General features: G+C 38.3%; 1 protein-coding gene and 1 pseudogene across 1 annotated transcript; both read left to right on the plus strand.

Moving 5' to 3' along the window:
* The first annotated feature begins 2,936 nt into the window (after nt 1-2,936).
* LOC149815354 (secreted RxLR effector protein 161 pseudogene) lies at nt 2,937-3,515 on the plus strand (annotated as a pseudogene).
* Nucleotides 3,516-8,241: 4,726 nt separating this feature from the next.
* Nucleotides 8,242-20,083, plus strand: LOC149815355 (U-box domain-containing protein 35-like). The gene is made up of 10 exons (XM_089990529.1): nt 8,242-8,440; nt 12,247-12,368; nt 14,197-14,318; nt 15,028-15,233; nt 15,350-15,377; nt 16,861-17,188; nt 17,290-17,391; nt 18,329-18,757; nt 18,941-19,705; nt 19,985-20,083. The coding sequence occupies exons 1-10, from the start codon at nt 8,242-8,244 to the stop codon at nt 20,081-20,083; spliced, it is 2,400 nt and encodes a 799-aa protein (XP_089846655.1).
* The last annotated feature ends 467 nt before the right edge of the window (nt 20,084-20,550 follow it).

Raw genomic sequence — 20,550 nt, forward strand, 5'->3', positions numbered from 1 at the left:
ATGAAATGAGTCTATATCGCCTGGTCACTAATGATATAGATATAATTAAGAAGCACATCGAGGAGGACAAAGTGTTCAAGATCCTTGCTGGCCTTGAACAAGACTACAACAATATGAGGAGTCAGATCCTCATGTCTAGGGAATTACCCTACTTTAATGAAGTATGCTCTATCGTCCAACGCGAGGAGATACACAAGAAACTCATGATATCAGAATCCATTTCCTTTGTGGAAACCGATGAGAAAGTTGCTTTTACAAACAACTCCAATGAGAGTTTGGCCATCACTATGCTCGAGCATGGAGAGAACGGGTACTCACGGGGCCGAGTGAGACCTCATTGCAGTCACTGCAAAAAACTCGATCACGTAAAAGAAAAGTGTTGGGACCTTCACGGATGTCCTGGACAAAAAAAGCCGCATACCAATTCAAAAGTGAGAACCACCATCGATGACCTTGCACAACTGCTGCAACAAATCAACAAATTCAACTTGGCAACGATACTTAAAGATCAGAAAAAGGAAGCTACATGTAATATGCCTGTGCTAAGTTCCAAACTTATCAATTCTAGGTGGGTCATCGACACTGATGCCACCGACCACATGACGGACAAGGTCATTTTGTTGACGAATCTTCGATCAACCAACAAAGGCCCTGTTAGTATCGCTAATAGATCTCAGATCCTCATCCAGAACATTGGTGATGTCGCTCTTCTTAACGGCTCAGGAGTCTTAAAACACCTATATATTTCATCTTTCCCTTCTAGCCTCATGTCTGTTAGCAGGATAACTGAAAGTTATAATTGCACTGTATTTTTTTCCTCTAAGCATGTGGTTTTTCAGAACCTGAACACGAGGAAGGTGATTGGTAGAGGACACAGAGCAAACGGGTTGTACCTACTTAACGAGGAAAGACAAATACACATTGCTTGCAAGGTGACTAACATGGATAGGAAGTGGCACTCGAGACTTAGACACCCTTCTCACCACACCTTAAAAATGATATTTTTAGACATCCCTTCACCTCAAAGCTCATGTGATGCATGTCAATATTCCAAACAAACCAAAATTTCCTTCTCTTTGTCTGAAACAAAAAGTGATGAAATTTTTTCCCTTATTCATTCTGATGTATGGAGATTGGCTCCTATTGAATCATACTTCAGCTTCAGATACTTCATAACCTTCACTGATGATCACTCATATACAACGTTTGTATATGCTTAAACACTAGGATGAGGCCTTCAACACTTATAGGAAATTCAAGAGCATGGTTGAAACCCAATTCAATGCCAAAATCAAAACTTTTCGTTCGGATAATGGGACATAGTATGTCAATACCAAGTTCACCAAACACCTCACTAGTCGTAGCATCACCTACCAAACTAGTTGTGTTGGCACACCTCAACAAAATGGCATCGCTAAGCATAAGAATAGAACTCTCTTAAACATAGTCAGAGCCTTAATGTTTTACATAAGCATTCCCAAGAGCTTCTAGGCAGATGCCATATCCACCGCCTGCTACATATCAAACCGCCTACCCAGCCAAGTCATCAATTACATAACCTCCATGGAAATGATTAGGAAGAAGAGTAAATCCATGTCACACTTATAGGTTTTCAAGTGTAAATATTTTGTACACTTACAAGAATGACATAGGGACAAGCGTGAAAAAAGGGTGACCAAATGCTTATTCCTGGGATACTCCTCCGTAAAGAAGGGATACAAGTGCTATGACCCTCTGAGCAGGAGACTTTTTTTTTACCGCGATGTTGAGTTCTTCGAAGAAGAGCCATACTACCAAAACAAGGACTCACCCTTGTTTGGCGATGAACTCCAGGGGGAGCGCCCAATGGATGTCAACACCCTGATTCTATCTGCTATAGACGTCAGAGATAACTCTCTCACCAAGACTGTTGACAATGCCCCATCGACATATCCCAATATCGATACCATCAAAGCTCCAACAAATGCAGATGCACAGATTCCCGTCCAGAGCCCAGTCAAAGATGATGTCATGCCATGAAAATCTAGCAGAACCACAAAATATCCCTACAGATTTGAGAGATTTCTATACTTACTTTGCCTCCAAATCCACTGACCACCCGATCGAGAGGCACGTATCGCTTGACGGCTTCTCAAATGCCTACCTCTTATACCTCTGCAACGTGCACTCTAACACAAAACCATCCACATTCAGCGAAGCCAATACCCAAAAAGTGTGGAGAGATGAAGAACTTGCTGCTTTGAAAAAGAATGAGACATGGGAAGTCATCCTCTACCTCCAGACAAAAAACTGGTGGGATGCTGATTGACCTATAAAATCAAGTATCACAGCGACAAAATGATTGAACACTACAAGGCAAGACTAGTCGCAAAAGGGTACACCTAGATGAAAGGGATCAACTATCACAAGATGTTTGTCCCTGTTGCCAAAATGAATTTCATCAAGATTCTCTTGTCCGTTGCTGCCAACCAAAGATTACCAACTTGATGTCAAGAACGCATTCCTAAACGAAGATATCGAGGAAGAGGTATACATGGAGCTATCCCCAGGACACCCCCATATGGGCAACAAGCGCCTCACATGCCATATAAAGAAAGCCCTATACAAACTCAAACAATCATTCTGGGCATGGTTTGCCAAACTTAGTGATGCCTTCACACAATTTGAATTTCAAAGAAACTCATCTGAGTACTCCATGTTCAGTAAAAGGAGCACCACAGGTATCGTCATCATTCTCATATATATCAACGATATCATTATAATGGGAGATGATCCTAAGTTAATTAATGACGTAAAGAACTACCTACATCAAAAGTTTCAAATTAAAGAGTTCGGGGAAACTCCGCTACTTCTTTGGTATAGAAGTTACACAATCAGATAAAGGAATTTTCTTGTGTCTAAGAAAATATGTCATGGATTTACTTAAAGAGGCCGGCATGTTGAGAGCAAAGCCCATCAATACACCGATCGACCAAAACCACATGGTCGCCAAGAATGAGGGAGAACCCATATGTGACATTGGCAATTTTCAAAGACTCATGGAATGCCTAATCTACCTCACTATCATGAGGCCCGACATCACGTATGCTGTCAATCTCATCAGCCAGTTCATGCATGATCCAATGATCCCTCACCTAGCCATCACACACAGAATCTTAAGATACATCAAGTCATCACCAGTCAAGGGAATCTTCATGCACAAATACGGTCATACCAAAGTTACAGGATATTCAGATGCCGATTGGGCAGGAGATCTGAACGATAGAAGGTCCACATCAGAGTACTGCATGTTCATGGGAGGAAACTTTGTTACATGGAGAAGCAAAAAACAAAACGTCATGGCTAGATCTAGTGCAAAAGCTGAGTACCAAATAATGGCCACTGTGTTCTATGAACTTATATGGATCAAAGTTCTTCTATGCGATATGGGATTCTTCGACATCGAGCCTATGGAAGTAAGGTGTGACAATCAGGTGGCCATCTACATAAGAGCAAATCTAGTTTTTCATGAATGAACAAAACACATCGAAGTCGACTATCATTTTGTAAGGGAGAAGATTCACGCAAGGATTATCTCCACTCCGCATGTCAAAAGTGGAGATCAGTTGGCCGATATTCTTACTAAAGTCGTCATGAGCTTTCATTTACGTATGACGTACCTTACGATTATGTGAGAACAATATCATCATGAGCTGTGTGTTTTCCTCCCGTGGATGCAGACTGAACGTCGAACCACATTAATCTTCATCTGCGTCTTCTCTTCTTTGCTCTTCTTTCATTTTATCATGTCACACAAAGATTAATGGAGTGGAGCAAGCATCAAGATTACACTATGTAAATAAGTTGCCAGGGAGGTTTCTCCCTCACTTTTGTAGTGCTATTGAATAAGGGATTGAATCAGACTGATGATATCACCAGTGAAAAGAGACCTTAATAACTTCAGGTTTCTAGCACTATAAGGAGGATACATTGCTCAATAACTTCAGTTAGTTCATGAGCATAAGCAAGCAACTTACATGTATGGCAATGTCATTGACAAGCATGCCTCCTCATTCATTATCAAGGCATTTACTGGAACATCAAAATTTCAATCATCAAAAGGTTAAATTGTTATAAAAAATATAAAGTCCATAGTTCTTTGGCACAATCCCTTGCTGCGCCAGAAAAACACATTTTACAATGGCGCTACCCTCAACTTGCATCAAAAAAAATGTTTTTCTTGTAGTGACATTATGTCACACTGTGATGCATTATGTTGCATTTTTGTTATATCATGTCACATCTTGCTGCTTAGATATATCATGAACTGGTCAACACTGCATCTTAGATAGAATTTACTTAATTGACATTGCATTTTACCTTATTGGATTTGACATTAATGTGATGCAGACATCAACTTAGTTGATGTGACATAATGTCACATTATGTTCCATCATGTTACATTGAATATGATGTTAATGCAAAATCTAGAATGTGGCTATAGACTATAATGCCAAATTTAGCATAGAAAATGTCCCATTTTAGGGAGCTTGTTATGGTATTTAGAGTTTTTTTATAAGAAATTGCATAGTTTCTTGTAACTAACCCTATAACAAACAACACATGCATTATATTTTTGCATATATATAGTTAAATAATGTAGAAGTCCTTTTGAACTAGGGATGACAGTCGACCAAGGCGGGGCAGGGGACAAGGTCTCCACCCCACCTCGTCTCAAAATCCTGCCTTTCATCCCTGCACAGGTTTTGATTTTAACCTCCATCCCCGCTTTCATCCCCATTTCATGTCCTCCATCCTCGGTCCAAATGGAGCAAGGCTGGGCGGGGCCCTGTTTCCCTTAGTCCATTGCCATCCCTAAAGAAGGATTGGGGATGGAGCAAGGCAGGGATCGAGACGGGGATGGGAATGGGGTGGGGTGGGGAAAAGCGTAAGTCCATCCCTGCCTCCATCTCCGCATGGGTTTTGATTTTAACCTCCATTCTCGCCTCCAACCCCGATCCAAACGGGGTGAGGCGGGTAGGAGCCCTGTTTCCCCCCGGTCCACTCCCATCCCTACCTTGAACTTGAATTTCGTGAGTAGGCAAATCCACTACATTATTTAACTTGATATTAATGAACTTCTCGAGGAGTAGCCTTCAGGTTCCTTAATATCTATGAATAATCATCAAATGACAAAAGATTAACAACTGCATTTAAGGTAAAATATGTTGAATATTCATAAAACAAATTAAATAAGGATAAGATTATCTCATAAAATTATAAATGAACATGAAATGCATAAAACAAAACACATGATTTTTCATATTTGTTACATTTGCCAATTTATGTAAAAATGTCACTCATTAGATGCTTGTGAAGGTCCTCAAATAGGTTTAGAACAACAAAACATCATACCTTATCAATGAAAAGTATTTTTTTCAAAGTTGAAATTAATAGGATTTGTACTTTAATAAGTTTAAGCACAATTTATATTTGATATATGTTACACATGTAACCATAAAATATATACATGTAAAAAAAACTACTAGCATAGAGTATGGACACCAAAGATTTCATATGAGCATTTTTAAAGATATTTTACTTTTAAAGTTAGTGAACATTAAGTGGTAATTTTTTTGTCATTGGTGTTGAAATAATAATAAAAAATTGAATAGTTAAAAGAAAGTACATATTACTTAAAAAAAACACTTATCGTTATTTCATTATATATAAGTTTATTTTTATTATCTCAATTTATAAGTAAGCAATGGATAAATAACATGAAACTAAAATAGAGATAAAGATCTAAAGCAACTTGTAATTAAACTTTTGAAATAATATTGTTAATTTATGATAAAAGATAAGTTTTATGGTGAAACTAAAAGCATAGTCATATTCTTTTTTTATACCAAAATAAATTTTTATTAACTATAAAAAAATTTCACTCATAAGAACAATGAGTCATATCATTTTTATACACTGAAAACTTTTAAGAATAACTTGGTTTTATGGTAAAATATGTAAAATGCCATGGTTACTATTTTTACTTCATTTATTTTACATTTTAATTTTTGACTTTTATGCTTTTAAGTCATTCTATAGTTGAAAAGAGAGGCTTAAAATCATAAATTAATAAGAAATTTTCAACTATTACCACAACTAAAAATAATAACATTTTAAGAAATTGACTTTTTTATACATGTACAACATAACTTTAACCATAATATACCAACTTTTTTTCTTGTAAAAAAGAACAATTTTAAAACATTATTTATATATTGTTGGTATAAATTGACAATGAATATAAACTTTTACTTTACATCATCATGTAAGCTACAACTAATATTTTATAAACGTTGTCATGGTTATAACTAAAATATGATTGAATACAACTCTTTATAGTTTTTTTTTCAACAATTGGTTTATTTATAATATTTTAAAATTTATTAGTTAGAAAAATAAAAATCTAAAGAATGGATCACCGAAGATTTGCATAGAAGATTAACAATATAAAAAGTTAAAGTTGTATATACGTTAAGACAACAAAAAGAAGAATTATTGTTTTTTGTACACTACAGATTTGGAAGTGAGAAAGATGTACGAGAAGTGATACAAGGTAGGAAAGCCACACAAAGTTTTTTTTTCATTCAAAACGTGAGAGACTTTTTCTCTGAAAGAGTTTTTCTAAAAAGTATATCTTTTGATAGAAAACATTCTTCCAGGAGAAGAGGTGGAGGAATGTTTTCACTAAGAGAAAATGGTGATTTACACTCTCCACCACACATCTCACCACCACCACCCACCATCGCACCATCACCATCCATCTCACCACCACTACCACCCACCACCATCCTTCTCATCACCAGTATTATCACCCACCATCACCACTTCTTGAAAAACAGCTCTCAAACAATGATTTTTCACCATCCATCACCACCATCACCCACCTCTCAAAAAATTGCATCGGAGAAACTCCACCACCACCACCACACGATGATTTTTCACCACCACCACCACCCACCATTACCTACCTGCCAAAAAATTATCCTTCCCATAATGATTTTCCACAATCCATCACCACCATCCATCTCATCATTACTACTATCACCCACCATCTCGCTCTTCCCATGATGATTTTTCACCATCATTCATTTCACTATCACCACCATCCATCTTACTATCACCTACCACCACCCACCTCTCAGAAAACTGCATCCGGGAAGCTCCACCACCACCACCCTCCTCTTCTCTCTCTCGCGCATTTTATTAAGGTTTTTATTTTATTTTTCTCATGCTACCCAAACAAGTAAAAAAAAAATATTTAGAAAAATTATCATATCAAAACTTCTCATAGGCAAAATTTTATTTTCTTATGGGAGTTTTTCTCGTTTCAAAATGTGTCTTAATAGTGAATACTTAATGTAAGAGAAAGTAAGAAAGGTTTCACACATTTTTATCTTATATTTAATATGTTTTTTTATTTTTACTCAGAGAAACCACTCCAAGCGCCGAGACCTAGCCATGCTGGCTCAGCCTGCCGTGCTTACGATCGTTATCCTATATATCACCGTAAAACTCAGATGGCTTACCCCTCGATCCCAGGGAGTCGCCAAGCTTCAGTTTAGGCAGGGGGTGATGCCCATGGATTTGAACCTAGCGCCAAACCCCTTGGGTCTTTGTATTTTATATAAAAGTTTAGCGCGTACTTTTTTTCTTTTTTTTTGAAAGGCAATCTGGGGATACCCCGACCAGATATCTCTTAAGCCCCACGTGGCAGAGGGATTCAAACCTGAGCCTTTAGCTTGGCACAGGACCCCACTTACCACATGGGATACCAAAGGAGAAGTGCATGGCTTTGTGTAGAGAGAGACCTTATTTTCACGGGGGTTATGAAGGTAAGGGCTTGGATGACTCTTCCTTTTGAGGGTAGCATCGTGATGAAATGACATAAGACTAGGTCAACTCATATTGGCCGTTAATAAGTAGGAAAGACAGTTTTGCATGGGAAGGTCAAAACCTAGGTCTTCCATTCCGTTAAATGTGACCAACCAATCCTTAAAGCCCAAAAGTAGTGCCATGCCTCATTATTAGAAAAAAAAACTGAGAGATGAGACAGAGGTTTGTCTTAGACCTCCCATCACAACTCCATACCCTCATTTCTAGTTAGAGAAAAGAGAAGATGCCCAAGATTGACCTCTTTTAGTCGTTATCATATATATAACATCGTCAACTTGAGAGAGAGAGAGAGAGGGAGAGAGAGAGATGTGGAGCCAGCCGACGAGGCATGGTGGTGGTGGCAGTGACAGGAGGGAGGAAGCCGGGGCAACGGTGGCTGTGGCTGTGGACAAGGACAAGAGCAGCCAATTTGCATTGAAATGGGCGGTGGAGCATCTCGTCACCAAGGGCCAAGGCGTGTCTCTGGTTCACATCAAGCAGAAGATCCTAACCATCCCAAGCCCAAGTCTCTCTCTCTCTCTCTCTCTCATGCATTATGTGCAAATAAGGCTGGTAAATGAGCCTAACCAATTCAGCTTGAGGCATGGTTGGCCTACCCAGTGACTCGGGCAAAATTTATTTGGAGTCCAAGTCACGATTCGACATGACTCGGCGAGTCAACTCGAATGACTTGGATTTTTTTTTTAGATTTTAAAAATAAAATTAGTAAAAAATAAAAATGCATCCGTCTTGATGAAAAATTACAACAAAAATAAAAATTAAATATAACAGTTCTACATCTTGCATTTCAAAGTTGCCAACTGTTATGCTAATTCCTTGCATGGCCAAATATATACATAATAGTTTATGTAAAAAACTGCAAAATCTCATTGTAGGCTTTTCACTTTTGCTTTTCAAAACAAATTATTAATGGATATGCATCATCTGAATCTAAAAATGCATGAGGTCTAATTTTATTTGCTACTTTCTGTTTCACAACAAAGTTTATAAAACTAAGAAGATAACAGGTAGCCTAAGTGCGGGTTTTAATCTATTGGAGTGAGTCGATCGAGTGAGCCAGCTCAGAATGAATCGCGAGTTTTGGTTCAAGCCGAGCAAAACTCAAACCGTGACTCGGTCGGGACCCCACTTGAATCGAGCCACAGAGTTGGCCAGTTTGAACTGGCGAGTTTTCCAACCATGGCTTGATGTGTTCAAGCATGGCTAATTTTTGTAACGAGCCGAGCTGATCTTGAGCTCATAACAAGCTCAAGCTAAATGACCCGAGCACAAGCTAACTTGTTAAAAGAAAAAAAAAGACATTTCCCCAAAGTTAAAAGGTAATAGAATTTGAGTTCAACCTATGCTGACTTGTTTATAAAAATGCTTGCATTGTCTTTGGAAGCAAGAAGTTTGAACCCTTGGACTATAAAAAAGAAGAAGTTTGAGCTCTAAACCTATTACTTGCAAGCCAAATGCTTCAGCTGTTAAGAGAAGATATCTAGTCTTTATTCAAGGGGGATTGCTCACTCACTTATTGACCGTATGCTCAGGGATGAAATTTAACCTCCCTTGGTGTAGCCGTTTACATCCCAAATTAAATATATATTTAATATATTAAATGTATTTTCAATGCATATGTTGTGGGTTTTTGTGAGTTATGAGCCTATCATTGTGTAGCTCTTTAGATTCATGTGTGAGACTGTTATGGCCACACTGGATCCGTTATCTAGATCCAACATGTCCATCCTGGTGGTCTCCACCCACTGGATATAATAGAGAATGTGAATGATACATATAGTCATGTGCTCAGTTTTGTATATAGTAGTCAACATATGCACTTATTGTTTTTGACTTGCACCATGTAATAATTTGGACAAGAAAATGGTGTGGCTATATACCCTCGAGTGTATTGTACCCTCTAGTAGAAACAGCCTGTTCCATCATATTTTTCTGATTTTTTTTTGTGGATTATGCCTATGGATATGATCTGTATGATTTGTTTGGTCAAAACATGTTTTAGATAGACCAATCGCATTATATAAGAAGATCTTTTAGAGACCTCAAAACTCAATGCTCCATGTCTAAAAATTTCACTATTGAAAAAAATAGTGTTTTACATTGAAACTACTCTGTCAAAAGCAATGTTGTTAAAATCAGTTCAGTAGGTAAATCAGTTTCTCAAAGAATCCTCTGAAATGAATCGTTTGTGAATAGGTACTTTTTACCATTAGATAACACGTGTCATTAAAAAATAAAAAGTATTTAAAAATACTAGTTGAATCGACCTTGAATTGGCCCCTTTTGAATCTTGGCCGCTTTTAAATCACCTTTGGGCCGATTCCATATGAATTGACCGATTCAGGTTGATTATGACAACATTGGTCAAAAGTGCATTAGCTAATAAATAGACCATGTTGAATGCATTTGTGGGGACAAATTAATGAAATAAAACTTGCAACTACGTGATACTCTAGAGTGGAGCCAATATTTTACTTATATAGTTAAATATTTGATACTAATAAAGGTACAAAATTCTTGCGTTGTAAATCATGGGTGCAAAATAATATCAACCCAATCTGACCACAAAGATGTGTATATGATTCATTTGGTTAAGGATATGACCTTGCATCATGTTTTCCCTATGTAAATGTACCATTTTTTGAGTCATGAAGTTTTACTATATCATTGGTCTTTCATTTTTAAAGCTCATGAAAAGCCTATGACATGTCATAATCAAATAATTCAAAATATACTTTTTTTAAAGAAACGCCCTCGGGTTGCCCCCAATTATGTTAAAAACAAAATAAAGCTGTTACATTTGAAGCAGCCAATCCGGTGGCTTATCCTTCCAAAATAATGATTCACATGAAAAGTACAAAGCAATGGCTATTTCAACTACTAAATAGTTGTGTACCTTTGTTAGTGACAAATATTTACCTACACATCGGTCACATATAATATAGAATATAATTAATATTTGCTATAATCGATTGTACCTAAAATCGACTTCACAAAACATTTTTTTTAGTAAATCTAACTTCACAGATGTATCTGCACGGTCAATTGAGTAGGAATTTCCTTTTGATTGCCAAGATTTGACTTGCCCATACATTTTTTCAAAAATGCAAAAGTCAATGGCCATAAATGAACCAAAAATTTTCAACTTGAAAAAACATGTTTTCCAATATGATCCAAGGGTCAATTCCAGCTAAATTTACCATGTTGAACACATGTACGAGGTTAGTTCTAGTCGAAATGACTTGCATCATGAGATCTCAATTAGATCACATATACAATCAATTGTAGCAATATATATAATCACTAGAATATGATAACCGGAAATATGAGAATTAATGTGTGAACCGTGATATTTATGGATTTTTTGTTCTTTTCTCTTGAATCTAACCATATGCATGCTTGGTTTTATAAGAACCCTCTCTTAAATTGTCCAATTTTGATGCATAAATAAGATTTTTTTAAAGCTTTAAAATCAATGGCTCATAATCTTCATAAATATTCAAAAATCACTTTTTTTATCAAAAATACACAATCCAATGATTTATTCCTAGCAAATTCACTGTGCCAAGCGCATCCAATTGGCACAAAAGTGTTGAAAATACCCATATTTTTAGTTCTCATATTCTAGTTTAAGACCCAAGGTCCTATCCTTATCCAACATATTATGGAAACACATATATGTGGTAAACCAATGGGGGTTTTGCTTGTCTGGTAGGAGCAGCTAGTGCATGTCACCTTGTGTTGGGACGTTGCAGGCTCAAAACCCAATGGTATAGTTGTATAATTGATAGGGTCTCCCCAACCCCAGCTTGCCTTTCAAAAAAAAAATGCATATATGTGATCAGAGCGAGTTATCATAATTTGCACCAATGATTTCTAGTGCAATAGTTACATGTCTTCTAGAGTTCTATCTAATGTTGCTCTTGTTACTGTCTAAAACATTTACAAGAAAAGAGCCAACAAGTACGAGCCCCATGAGACCGAAGGGGTTTGGCTTAGTGGGATGGGGCCTAGGCCGTTTGACGGGCAGCCTAGGTTCAAATTCCATGGCAGTTGCCCCCCTGCATAAGCCAAAGCTTGGTGACTCCTTGGGGTTGAGGGGTAAGCCCTCGGAGTTTTACGCTGACAGGACAATGACCGTAAGTACGCAGGCTCAGCCAGCAAGGCTAGGTCTCTACACCTGAGGTGGTTTCTCCGAGTAAAAAAAGAAAGAAAGTATGAGCGCATGCTTGTGCAAGGTCACAGCACCCCTTAAACAAAGCATGCTCTCTCTTACTATTTTTATTGATCGTTCTTTGCTGATGAATACAGTGGGAAACCATGTTGCCATTACAGACGTTAATGAAGAGGTTGCCATGGCATACAAGGAACAAGTTGATAACCAAGTCAAGGAATTGCTCCTTCCCTTTCGATGCTACTGCACTCGTAAAGATGTATGAATCCCTTCACTCTATTGTTTTTCTTCGTACACACACCCATCTCTCTCTCTCTCTCTCTCTCTCTCTCTCTCTCTCTATATATATATATATATATATATATATATATATATATATATATATATATATATATATATATATATATATATATATATATATATATATATATATATAACTGACCCACTTTTTTTGTTTTCCCCCATAGTTTGAAGTGTTTTATGATAGATCTGAACAGTTAGATGTGTAGCATGATCGATTTAGTGAGAATAAACTCTTGGATCATATTTTTTTGACAAAAAATGTATTTTTATGTACCAAAAAAATTGATGCTTTCATAGCCATTGATTTTGGATCACCAGAAAAACATGTGATATCCAAAAGCAGGTTCCCACTAAACAAAACTTGTAGATCACATCTATGGTGTCAGATGTGAGAAGAAATACCAAAAAACTATGATTTTGAGGGGACAGAACGAGAAAGTGGGCAGAACCAGTACAATATATATATATATATATATATATATATATATATATATATATATATATATATATGAGTAATGTGCTCGTCTGATAGGCCCCTTAAAAAGTCATAGTTTTTGGTATTTTTTATCACACTTGAATGTGGTCTATAGGTTTTTTTTATTGGGAAACGGCTTTTGGATCATTCAAATCTGACCTGTATATAGGTTTTCCTAATGATCCAAAATCAATGGTTACGAAGGCATCAAATTTTTTCAGCTCATAAAAATACATTTTTTTCGTCAAAAAAAAATGATTCAAGTGTTGATTCCCACTAAATCGAGCATGTTAAACGCATCTAACGGTTCAAATCTAAGATAAAACACTTCAAGCTACGAGGCCTAATGGGGTAGAACGAAAAAAGAGGGCCTAATATGTTCAGTTCTCTCTTTTTCTCTCCCAGGCACACAACTATTAAGAAAAATCACCTAATTTTTATATTGTTTAGGTATTTTTTTTGTAGATTGGACTTTATAGATGAGACCTACAAGGTGATTGTTGTGACACATGTGACTGTGACTTACAGGTTTTTTAAGGGCTTCAAAAATCTATGGCTCACAATGCATTAAAATGTCATGATAAAAAAAAACATATTTTTAGACTGAAATAGAACGATCCAAGGATTGATCCATAGAAATCAAACTATGTTGAACACATCCATGTGGTCAGATTGAGATGATAAAGCTCAAAACCTATGAATTTTAGCTCAATAGTTAGTTCTGTAACTTTAATAGCACCATGTATATATATATATATATTTGCCCATAACGTCGAATGATGCTCGTTGGTGTTTTTTAAAAAAAGGGAATTAGTGACGGTTTCTCATCATGCCTAATTCCCTTGGTGGAAAAAGGGCTTTTAGCAGCAGATGAAACTGTTGCTAAAAGTCCTTTTTTTTAGCAAGAGCGCCGCTGATGCACAACGTTATATATATACAACCCCCCCTTCGTGGGTCCCAAATCCCTAGTTGGAACTCATAAGAGGAGGTCATTTGACCAAGTCTGACTCCATGTATGTGTTCATGGTCAAAATAGTAGAAATCGACCAGCAGATTATATTTTTTCAATTTTAAATTACCATCTTTTAGGGTTGAAAATTCAGTACATTGTAATTTTTCATCCTTCATAAAAGACAAGCAGATTGGAAAAACTTGATCCAAAGACTGGTTTCAACTAAGCCAAACATGTAGACGACATCTAGAGAGGCTCAGATATGCAAAAGAAAAAAAAGGTTTCTCACTAGGAGGTTTGGAGCCCATGAAGGTAGCATATGGTTTTTAATCGCCTAAAGTTTTGCTTTGAATCCAGATACCATGTGTTGATGTAGTTTTGGAAGATGACGATGTAGCTAAGGCCATCGTTGAGTACGTTACCAACTCTGCAACTGAAAATCTTGTGCTCTCTGCCTCAAACAAAGGGGGTTTCTTCAGGTAATTTCTTTATTCAATTAGCTTATAGTGTTAGATTTAGTAGTAACCATGTATGGATCTTATATGCTATAAGCACAGCAACTAATATGTAGATATGACCCCCAAGGGGTTTGGCCTAGTGGGAGGAGGCCTTGGCTGCTAGACCGGCGGTCAGGGTACCACCCTCAGGGACGTCATCCCCTTGCATATAAGAAGGGGCAAGGGCATTATGTCCCTTGCTCGTGTCCAAGCAATATGACTCCTTGAGGCCAAGGGGTGTGCCACAGGTTTACACTGTCGGGAAAGCGACCGTAAGTATGGTAGACTTAGCAGTGAGAATAGGTCTCTGATCCTGAGGGTGGTTTTTCCGTTCTTCATAGAAAAAAAATATGTAGATATGGCTTTGCATGGTTTCATTAACATACCAAACTTCTTCTTTGTGCTCATTTTCTTGAAAATGGTTTAAGTTTTTAGGCACAGTATGGGAATAGGTCTCTGATCCCCAGGGTGGTCTTCCCGTTCTTCATGGAAAAAAATGTAGATATGGCCTTGCATGGTTAAATAAACATGACCAAACTTCTAAAGTGTACCCATTTTCTTGAAAATGGTTTAAGCTTTTAAGCATCTAGCTAGATGCATTCATTGTCTCAGCTTACTAATATGTTTGTGTTTAATCCTTCATTGATGTAATACACCTGAATTCACAAAACCAACAATTTAGTGGCAGAAGATTTAAGAGCACAGACATTCCAACCAGTGTTTCCAAAAGCGCACCGGATTTTTGCACCGTATACATCATTTCTAAAGGCAAGATTGCCTCCGTTCGGTCAGCTGTCAGGCCAGCGCCATCGATCCTGCGGCAACCTCCCACTCACCAACCAAGTCAGAAGCCTGAGCCCAGAGCCATGGAAACCAGACTTATAACTATCTCAAGAGGTTCTGTCACAATTTCCTTTTTCTTTACATTTTCATAGAGTTTCACTATTCCAAAGTATTATCTTTCATTTAATAAGATTAGATGACTTTTTTTTTTCTTTCTTTGAATTTTACAGCTCCTAGTGAGGACATGAATACAATCAAGTAAGTATATACATCTATGGCATGTTAGTCTTTTTTGGAAGTTCATATACACAATTGTTATGGAAACCACGAACAAACTCTAAGCAAAATCAAGATAAAGAGAAGAGGGAAACAATAAAAGACAAGATTATGTGGTTCAGCACTTAGACCTACGTTCATGTGCGGAGGAGGAACAAAAATCTACTAGCAGGATGTGAAGGCATACAATGGCGAGATACAAGTTCTCAAATCCCCAATCCCAAATACACTGGAAAACTCTCATAAGACCCTAGCCGATACAAAGGGAAAATTACAAAACTAGGCAGGTCCATACTGCGGGGTCTCCAACCCCTGCACCCTCCGGAGAGGTTTGTGGTGGGCTCCAGTCTCACGCCGCCTCCACTAATACTGCAAACCCCATTAAAATTTCTCATTTTATGGTCACGAAAATATTTTCAAATCAGAGCAGGTCCACAATTCAAGATACCCACAACAACAATTTGTTGAAGACATTGCAAGGGGTTGGGATCAGGTGATATTGAAAATCACCATCCACCACACATCCTGTACAAAGGCATGTCTTTACCACCAAAGTAACCTGGTGGTACAAAAAATGCCCTTGAGCGAGCCCAAATGGTGGTATGATCCTTGAGAGGAGCCTAATAGGACTCCCCGTGGTGGTGTTCCGGACCACCATAATGATGGTAGATGTTGAAAATATCACCATTTGTGGTGGTTTTCAATATCACCTGATCTCAAACCCATTGCAAGAGTGCAAGCAAGCTAAGACCTAGTGGCTAAGGTGTTTAACACATAGCCAATAAGCATAAGGTTCATTTGGATCACCTCTCAAGTCCCTGTGGGCTCAGGCTAATTAGTTGGCAATAAGTCCTAGCTTGGTGCCCCTTGGCTCAAGATAGATAACCCAGTTATCACATGACTTGAAACTTAGATTGGCTATGGTCTAGTTGTCCTAATTAATTGGCAATAAGTCCTAGCTAGTTTCCCCTTGGCTCAAGATAGATAACCCAGTTATCACATGACTTGAAACTTAGATTGGCTATGGTCTAGTTGTCATGAGACTCAGTTGTGTGTCTTTTTTTTTAGAGAATGGACTCAGCTGTGTCTTGCATTATCAATAATTGGTTGAGCCATAAGGTAACCCAGATGGACCAATCTTTTGGTGAACTTAAAATATAAATCAGTAATGGAATTGAATTAAGCCTTTAGGGCCTGTTTGGAATCTAGGAACTGAGATAGGAGTTAATACATTTTGCAAAAAGTTGGTCAAACTACCACCTGGTGGCTGTTTGGAAACTGATAGCTGGGATGGGAGTTAATGCATTTGGGATGGGAAGTGGCATTGTATTTACACTAAAGCATGGAATTGACAGCCAAAACCAGGATTTGGCAGCTGCCATTTCCTGAAATGCTACTTCCCATCCCAGCTACTAGTTTCCAAACAGGCACTTAGAAGCATTTAAACTTGTTTTGGTGCAATCAGGTCTCCATTCACCAGAGGAGGGAGAAGCGTAGGTGTATCGCCCGGCGAGCTGACGTTGCCCATGACAGACATATCCTTTGTTAGTAGCAGTACACACAGCACAGAGAGACTGTCTTCTTCATTGTATGAACATCTTGAATCAACAGTGCATTCAAGGCTATCTAATGGCCGCCGCAGTATTGATGAGGAGTCCATGTACTCTGATTATAATAGAGGCTTCGAATCGCCATTCCGTCACCCTCGAAAGTCTATTGATTACAATGCTGTTGAGATGGATCATTCCTATGTTTCTCATGGCAGTGGCACTTCTTGGTCATCACAGACGGCGGTGAGTGAATGCAACAGAAATAGCCGAAGAAACTTATAGTCATTCCTCATAAACTCTTTCCTTTACATGAATCATCATGTGCTTTAGTTTTCATTTTGTAGGAGAATGTGGAGGCTGAAATGAAGCGATTGAGGCTTGAATTGAAGCAAACAATGGATATGTATAGTAATGCATGCAAAGAAGCACTATCTGCAAAACAGAAGGTACATAGCAATCACACAGTCAGTGTTTCCAATTGAGCGAGCAATTTTAAGACTAAATTTTTTGGAGATTAGCACAACTGTGGTAGGAAGGACATGCTTGGCAGGTTACACCAACTGTAATTTACTTATAGAGATCAGTTGCTATATGACATCATCCTTATGAAAAGTGGAGTGAGTTTCATCAACATCAAATAGCTGAGAGCAACCAAATTTCCATTTTTACTCGTGTTTGTAATCCAGGAGTATCTTTCTAAACATCTTGTGCAACCTACATGATGTGGCTTCTTTTAGCGACTTCAAAATCACTTACTAAACAGTCAGTTGCTCTAAAACAAATTTTCCTGTGAACATATTTTTGAAAATATTTTAAGTCGTTGGGAAAAATGATTTATCAGTTTCCTAGAAATAAATGGTTAAATACTGTCGGGTGTGGACAGCCTTTAAATGGTGTGACACAAAGGCCTAATTGTACAACTTATATGGAATATATTAGCAGTCTTGAAGTATCAACTTTTTTTATATTTACAAGGAGAAACCGTCCACAGGATCAGAGAGCTAGCAGCGCTGGCTCTGCCTGCCATACTTACGGTCGCTGTCCTGTCTGCATAAAACTCGGTGGGCTTACCCCTTTTTTCCCAGGGAGTCACCACGCTTCGGCCGCAAGGAGTGACACCCATGGGATTTGAACATAGGCCCCATCCCACTACGCCAAACCCCTTTGAAGTATCAACTTGATAATCGGTCCTTTGACAAATGAATTTAACATTTTTTTACTTGAAAAATAATGATAATTATCAGTCGCCATGGTAACAATAGATAATTTATGGCATTAAATGAAGGTTGAAGATTAGTATTGTTAAAAAGTGCATGGCATTCATAAAAAGGTTTCCTTCCATGGTACTTACATGCACATTATTGTGGGCATGCATTGCAATAGGCACTAGAACTCCATCGTTGGAAACTGGAGGAAGAACATAGGTTGGAGGAGGCAAGGTTAGCTGAGGAAGCAGCTTTGGCCCTTGCAGAGAAGGAGAAGGCAAAGTGTAAAGCAGCCTTGGAGGCAGCAGAGGCCGCTCAGCGGGTAGCGGAACTCGAAGCACAGAAGAGAGTAACTGCAGAGATGAAAGCACTCAAAGAAGAAGAAGAAAAGAGGAAGGCATTAAATGCATTGGTGCACACAGACGTTCGATACAGGAGGTACACCATTGAAGAGATTGAAGCTGCTACAGAGTTCTTCTCAGAAGCAAGAAAAATCGGCGAAGGTGGATATGGCCCTGTGTACAGATGCTATTTGGACCATACACCTGTTGCAATCAAAGTTCTGAGACCTGATGCAGCTCAAGGGAGGGAACAGTTCCAACAAGAGGTAATAACATGCTATTGCTGATGTCTTTGATGATTTCTAGTGCTAGGGACTGAAAAAAGAAGTGCTCTTAGTACGCCATTATTGAATTTTGAACTCATTTCATATGTTTTATCATATCAAATCAAAATATAATTTTTTTATGACTCAAATCAAAATATAATTACAACCATCAATTTGGTGCAGGTTGAAATTTTGAGCTGTATAAGACATCCCAACATGGTTCTGCTCCTTGGTGCATGCCCAGAATATGGTTGCCTGGTCTATGAGTACATGGCCAATGGCAGCTTGGAAGATCGTCTCTTCAGGCGAGGAAACACTCCACCTCTCTCTTGGCAACTTCGATTCAGAATTGCAGCAGAGATCGCAACCGGCCTGCTCTTCCTGCACCAGACCAAACCAGAGCCGCTGGTCCATCGTGATCTTAAGCCAGCAAATATCTTGCTTGACAGGAACTTTGTTAGCAAGATCAGCGACGTCGGACTAGCTAGACTTGTACCCCCCAGTGTAGCTAACAATGTGACTCAGTATAGGATGACCTCCACAGCCGGTACATTCTGTTACATTGATCCAGAATATCAACAAACAGGGATGCTTGGCATAAAGTCGGACATATACTCCCTTGGGATCATGCTACTGCAACTTATCACAGGAAAGCCACCAATGGGTCTAACACACCATGTTGAACGGGCAATCGACAAGGGGACATTTGCAGATATGCTGGATCCAGTAGTTCCTGACTGGCCTGTGGAAGAAGCCTTGAAATTTGCTAAGTTGGCTCTCAGATGCGCAGAATTGAGGAGGAGGGACAGGCCTGATCTTGGCTCAGTGGTCATACCTGAGTTTGATAGGTTGAGAGATTTAGCAGAAAAGAGCATGATGCCTTATATGTTGGGCGGAAGTGTTAGTGCCAGTGCTTCTCCTATCCATAGAATAGCTATGATCCGCCAGGTAAACTTGAAGGGCGCTGTCATTTTATCTTCCAATGAAATAGCAATTTGCTTATCATTATTAGACAAGCCATTTTTTTTTCTAATAAGCAGTTCAGAATAACTTTGGTGAAACTTCAAAATCTTCATTTAAACATTGGTGTGCATATACACGCACCAACAAACACATTGGAACTTCTTCAAATGAAAAATCATGTCCCTTGCCTTAAGGATACAGTAGTTCATCTTTGGTTACAGTTTTTGGTTAGCAGGATCATGCTTGGTCATCTTTTCCTTGCAGGAAGTGATTAGTGATGCATCTGGATATACAAATGAAGAGACTTTGAAGAGCCATTCAAGCATATCATCCTTACCAGGAAGGAGAGCTTTATATAAATAGAGGAAAAGGATGCAATCTGCCAGCCAGTTTACCAGGATTTCATGAGGAGGTTACCTAAACTTGAAGAGACAAAAGACTCTAGCCTGTCAAATTTCATCCCATGTTCACGCACCAACCAAATGAATTGAGTTGCTCTGTAACTTGGCTAATTTTGTTTGGGCATTTGCTTAAAATAGGCGATCCCAATATCCCTAGCCTAGCCTAAAATGTTGCATATGTACTTGACCATGTTGGAGCAATTCATGGAAACTTAGTTGTATATATGTCTCTGCAAAATTGTTCACAGGGCATCAAATTGGTTAAGTTAATGGCAGAAACTTGGTTTGGCATGCTGTTGAATGAGATGAATTGATGGACATGACCAGAATGTCTTAACTACCAACTTTGTCAATCTCCGTTAGCTTCAACTAAGTTGGTTCCTAAGGACACCATCAAGGCTCATCAACTCAACTTCTGCAGCTGATCCA

This window comes from Nuphar pumila, chromosome 15, assembly GCF_984573655.1.
Source record: "Nuphar pumila chromosome 15, dmNupPumi1.hap1.1, whole genome shotgun sequence".
In the NCBI taxonomy this organism is placed as follows: Eukaryota; Viridiplantae; Streptophyta; class Magnoliopsida; order Nymphaeales; family Nymphaeaceae; genus Nuphar; species Nuphar pumila.

Bases quoted from the DNA above. Each gene is read 5' to 3' on its own strand.
- LOC149815355 (XM_089990529.1), top strand. From the start codon at position 8,242: ATGTGGAGCCAGCCGACGAGGCATGGTGGTGGTGGCAGTGACAGGAGG. The intron at 12,369-14,196 runs GTATGAATCCCT...CTTTGAATCCAG, and splicing joins GCTACTGCACTCGTAAAGAT to ATACCATGTGTTGATGTAGT. The intron at 19,706-19,984 runs GTAAACTTGAAG...TTTTCCTTGCAG, and splicing joins GAATAGCTATGATCCGCCAG to GAAGTGATTAGTGATGCATC.